Consider the following 6000-nt stretch of genomic DNA (forward strand, 5'->3'; position numbering starts at 1 on the left):
TTAAATAAGGTACTTGGGCTAAGGAAACCTTGGACACTGTCCCTTCCTAATACTTAATTCTCTGCAAAATGATAAAATTTTAAGCTCATGAAGCCAGATAAATAAAATCCAATCCTAATTAGATAGTAGTTAAGTACTTAATTCTAGTATGCAAGCCCCCTGACTTGGTGAACCTCAAAGCTTATCAGTTTGTGCTACAGTTGTTTAACTTCTTTTTGTCCTTCAGAAACGTGTGGTTAACGTGTACCGATTGATAACCAGAGGAACGTTGGAAGAGAAAATAATGGGTTTGCAGAAATTCAAGATGAACATAGCAAATACTGTTATTAGCCAAGAGAATTCTAGTTTGCAGAGTATGGGGACAGATCAACTTCTTGATCTGTTTACTCTTGATAAGGTAAAGAACTTACACAATTTGCTATATCTTTAATGTGTTCACAGACTTCCCTGGACTGAAAGTATTAAAGTAAGCCGCAAAAGGCATTCACTTTAGTATTAACTAGGCAAGCCTTTGAGGGAATTTTTGATGTCCAGATAAAACTCTTAAATTTTGACTTCCTGTTTTTAGTGCCTTGCCTTGAGGTTTCTTAGCCCTTTCCTGCTAAAAGACAGCTATCACTGGAGTCAGCTAGACCTGGGTCTCTGTTTCTTGCCCTGCCTCCTATTAACTGGTGACCTTTGGCAAATTAACTTGTCTGCTCAGAGACTTCTCTGCCGTTGGGAGGATAAAAATGCTGGTATCACTGCATGATTGTAAAGATAAAATGAAATAGTATATGTAAGCACTTAGAAAAGGTACCTAGTATAGATTCTCAGTAAATAGTAGCCATTATTGTTATTTTGGATGATGGAACTAATACATCAGATAACAGTCCATAATCAAAGGATCTAACAGCTTAAAAATATTGGTGTAATAATGTACAACCAGTAGGGTTGGAGTTAAAGTCCTGCATAGGTTCAGAAAAATCCACTGCACACTCAGTATAAATTGTGGTGAGAAATGGCCTTATATAATTAAACTAGCTCTAATAACAGAATTGTAATGTCCAAATAGAAAGTAGTTCCATTGTACTCTGTGTGTGTTAAGCCCACATTTAGAATATTAGGTCTGGTGCTGGGTGCTGCATTTTATTTTATTTTATTTTTATTTATTTATTTGAGAGAGAGAGTGAGAGAGAGAGAGAGCACAAGAGGGGGGAGCGGGAGAGGGAGAAGCAGACTCCCTGCTGAGCAGGTAGCCCGATGCGGGACTCGATCCCGGGACTCCAGGATCATGACCTGAGCCGAAGGCAGTCGCTTAACCAACTGAGCCACCCAGGCGCCCCTGGGTGCTGCATTTTAAACAGTAATTAAAAAGTAAGTCCCCAAGAAATGGCCCAGATGGAGGAAGGTTCTTCAGTCATGTGGTGTAAGTAAGGTTAAATAAGATACATGTAATTTACAAAAAAGAAGGCTCAAAGAAACCTGGATTGCTATTTTCAAATAGCTTTTATTCTGTTTGAAAGAATATTGGTGACTTTTAGGAAGCAGAACAGTGCTCAGGGGATGTTCAAAGAAGCAAAAGCTATCGCCATAAAGGACCTTATTGTGACAATTGGCAAAATTTGAATATGGACTATATAGCAGTATTAAGTTTCCTTACTTTGATTATGTAAGAGAACATCTTTGTTCTTAAGAATACAGGCTGATTCCTGTCTAGGGATAAAAAAGTATAATATCTACAACTTTTTTTTTTTTTTAAAGATTTTATTTATTTATTTGACAGAGATAGCGAGAGCAGAAACACAAGCAGGGGGAGTGGGAGAGGGAGAAGCAGGCTTCCCGCTGAGCAGGGAGCCTGATGCAGGGCTCGATCCCAGGACCCCGGGATCATGACCTGAGCCAAAGGCAGACGCCTAACGACTGAGCCACCCAGGCGCCCCAATATCTACAACTTCTTAACTCTCAAATGGTTTGAGAGAAAAGCTGATAATTTATATATCTAATATACACAATTAATGATGAGTTCTTTGTAATGTTCTTATAATTCTTCCTAAATAAAAAGCTTAAAGTGATAAAACTGTTAGGACTGTGGGAAAACAGAATTAGGTTATCTTGAGATCACAAACTTGCACTTTAAGTGTTTAACTCTGTTGAATGAGTGCAGTATTAGAAACAAGTGTGATATTTTAAAGGAGAATATTATTTCTTAAGTTCATAATCTTTCATTTTATCTTTCTGCCAATTTTTCTTAAGGATGGCAAAGCAGAAAAAGCTGACACTTCTACTTCTGGAAAAGCAAGTATGAAATCCATTCTTGAAAACCTGAGTGATCTTTGGGATCAAGAGCAATATGATTCAGAGTACAGCCTGGAAAATTTTATGCATTCTCTCAAGTAACTATCAAATATTGTAAATGCAATTGCTGCTAGTTCAGTTACATTTCTGCTGATATTCAGCAAATTTCAAAGTTTATGGTGAACTTTTAGCTCAATGTGTAAATAGATCTGAAGAATATTCAGCATAACGCTGGTTCTTGTTTCACTGGGGGGAACAAGTTATTCTCAAATATTTGCACTGTATTAAATTTAAATGTTAATGTGAAATGGTTTAAATTTTACATGCTGAATAGCTGCAGAGCAGAGGAACCAAACCAGGTTTACATGTGCTACCATGAGGTGTTCTTACTGGGAACGAGCCTCCTATCTTTACATAGTCACTTTGTACAGGATAGTATCCATGAGTACTTTAGTGTTCATGTACATTTTTTTCTTTTAAATAGAACTTGTTTTTATAAATGATTAAAAATAGGGCTTTTTTTGTATAAAAGCCTTAATGAGCCATAATTTTAAGAATAATGACTATGATATTGGTCACTCTTAGAACATGAAAATCTTCGACAATGAATTGAACCTGGCCGTTGGTAGAAACCTTTATATATTTAATGCAGATGCATAGTGTTTTTCAAATCTTTAACATCATTTTGTCAACTTTTAAAATATATCAACTATTCTAAATACAGGTAATGGTCTATTTAAGGCTATCATAACATCCTATTAATAGGGTGTTTTTTTAATTTATCTAATGGCTAGGATATAGCCAGATTCAGAGAACATATGTACTCAATAGGTTTCAATCATATATATAATATATTTTTTGTAACTATGAACATATACAGTTTTCCAGAAGTAGATTTTACACTGTTTAGAATTTCAAAACCTATGGTGAAAAGACTGTTTATTGTAGTAATGCATGACTGAAGCATAAAAGGGAGAAATAATTCCTTTATATACACAAACATACATAAATACACATATCTATATGCACAGACATACCTATCCTGCATCCTACAAGGTGCTTGGTATTGGCACTAAAATCATGTAGTTCTACTGGGCAGCAATAATAATTGGGCATGAAGCTGATTAGTGTTGGAAAAGTAAGCTCAATGGTGAGGGTGGGTATATGTATATAGATATGCATGTATGTGTATGTATATAATTTTATAAATTTCACATAAATTAATACATGCCTGTGTGCATATATATGTATGGGATATATTTGTATATACATGTACAGGTAATAAACATCCCCAAGGTTTGTGGCTGGCCATACTCATAGGCATTGGTTTAAAAACCATCAGACCTCAGCTGTAAAATAACTTTTTTGTTTAAAAATAAAGTTATACTGTTCTGCAGCATTTAGACATGGACATTTGTCACGTTTCAGTAGCTTTGACAACCATACTGTAACATTAAACCTAGCATTCCACAGAGAATAAAAAATGATTGAAACTGTAAAATATATGCAGCTGTGTGTTATTTGTAGGAAATATCACTAGAAAAAGGAAAAGACAAATTATTAGTTCAGATACAAAGGTTCTAAAAAAGCTCAACACCTTTTTTTCTTACTAACTGGTTATTTCTTCACTGTTTAGTATTTATATTCAGAAGACCAAAAGGAAACTCTTATCTAGAACATCCATCGTAATAGCACTGGGTAGCTGAACCAGTATACCTGAGTTAAATTTTTATTTGCCATTTACATAAGCCAGCTATTTAACATAGCTCATAATAACTGATATTTTCTAAGAATATGTAGGCAACGATATATAATTAGGAAGGGGCAGAAGAATTCACACCATAAAAGTTAAAGGTCTTTGAAAGGTCAGGTATTTAGGTAGTTTAAATTTTGAGAGTAAAATATTTCTAGTAGCAAGCATAGACAGGAAAATGATTGCCTTTCAGTGGAAAAAGACGGGTTGGAGGTCAGAGGAGGTCAGAGGAAGACTTAGTGTGACCTTTTGAGTTGTATAAAATTAAATCACACATTCCAGCTTTCCAAATTAAACTGACCCATTTAGAGTCACAGTAGTATAGCTTAGGAATAAAGGATACATAGGGAAAACTGAACTGCGTACTATATGATATTAAAGATATTTATAGTTGTTAATTTTGTGGATGTTAAAAAGTGTGCATGTGGGAAACAAAACAAGCATAAGAGAATTTTGATATTTTAAGCTGAGTAATGGGTTCATGGATAGCCATGGTGTTTCTTTTTAACTTTTTGAAATTTTCCATAATAGTCAGCAGTAGTATTTCCTGTAGGAAAATCTTACATTTTTAGCACTAAAGAAACATTAAAATTTGGGGTTCTGGGTATAATTTTTGTTACATTTTGTTACATGTATATATCCACAAATATTTCTCCAAAAACTAGTCTGGTCTTTCAACAAGAGCTTATTATAATGGTAACAAGGGTAAAAGTACTGTATAGCCTTGTTGCTTCTGGGTGGTTATATAAGCTTATTCAAAAGTAAACACTTTTAAGATTTTATTTATTTGACAGCGAGAGAGGGAACACAAGCAGGGGGAGCGGGAGAGGGAGAAGGAGGCTCCCTGCTGAGCAAGGAGCCCAATGTGGAGCTGGATCCCAGGACCCTGGGATCATGACCTGAGCCAAAGGCAGACGCTTAACAGACTGAGCCACCCAGGCACCCCAAAAGTAAACACTTTTAATAACACTTTATGAACTATATAAAATAGAGGCAAAACTACTTTTACCCACAGGTAAGAGTAGTTACAGGCAGGGGAACTATAAGAGTGTAAGACAAATTATAGAAAAGCAGCCAGTGTGGCATTGCACATGTTAGAAATAACTTAATCCCAATACAATCTTATACCTCCTGATTAAAGGTGGACCTCAGTTTCTCAGAATACATACTGGCCTTGGTGGAATCTAAAGTGAAATTGATTGCAGAAACATGTTATCAAGTACCAGAGTACTCGTGAATCTATAAAGCAAAAACTTGAGTTTTGCCACTTAATAGAAAATGTTTGCTATTCACACAAATCAGAATCAGTCACCATCTCTAAGATGACAAAAATTGCCTCCTACTTCAAGACAATTCCTGCCAGTGTGTGGTAGATTCCCTCAAACCAGGGAAGTTCTATTGAAAAATGTAGGGGCTGAGATTCTATGTAGGGACAAGAGACTTGCTTTCAGGCTTTAGCAAAAAATGGAGCTATAACTTAATTCCCTTTATAAAGCCTCATAGAGCTCGTGTATTCAAATGGGACTCACACAAATTGTCCATCAGCCCGGAAACACAGTATATGAGAAATCAAGAGTCCTAGGCTTGTACCCAACACAGGTAAGTTTAAGGTCTGGGTTTATGCTAAGTGTATACTGTAGGAACCACAAATCAAGATAATAATACAAAATTACCCTTTAGGGACAGTTTCAGATTAGGGTCCCATTGGACTCCCATAGGGGAAAGATTCTAAGATTAAGCTTACACAATCCACAGGAGGCAGTGAACTACCAGGAAGAAAAGTCAGGAGATGCAAACAGAATTAGTTCTTAACTGCAAATAGAATAATCTCAACAACCATAAAGTAATATGATTAAGATAATTATAAAAAAGGCACATTTCAGAAAGATCCATAAATGAATACTAGAATTGAAAAATCTCATAGTTATCAATGCAGATTTGACACAATAGGAGAGACTTTGAACTGGGAG

At 35.6% G+C, this 6000-nt stretch overlaps 1 protein-coding gene across 1 annotated transcript in view; it reads left to right on the forward strand.

Annotated features, from left to right (window-relative positions):
* BTAF1 (B-TFIID TATA-box binding protein associated factor 1) overlaps window positions 1–4276 on the forward strand; it is a 109462-nt gene extending 105186 nt beyond the window's left edge. The window contains exons 37-38 of the mRNA XM_021699555.2: window positions 227–397; window positions 2236–4276. Of these exons, the coding sequence (XP_021555230.1) occupies window positions 227–397; window positions 2236–2379 (315 nt within the window). The 3' untranslated portion in view covers window positions 2380–4276. The remainder of the gene's footprint in view (window positions 1–226; window positions 398–2235) is intronic.
* The last annotated feature ends 1724 nt before the right edge of the window (window positions 4277–6000 follow it).

The sequence above is a fragment of the Neomonachus schauinslandi genome, chromosome 6, assembly GCF_002201575.2.
Source record: "Neomonachus schauinslandi chromosome 6, ASM220157v2, whole genome shotgun sequence".
Taxonomy (NCBI): Eukaryota; Metazoa; Chordata; class Mammalia; order Carnivora; family Phocidae; genus Neomonachus; species Neomonachus schauinslandi.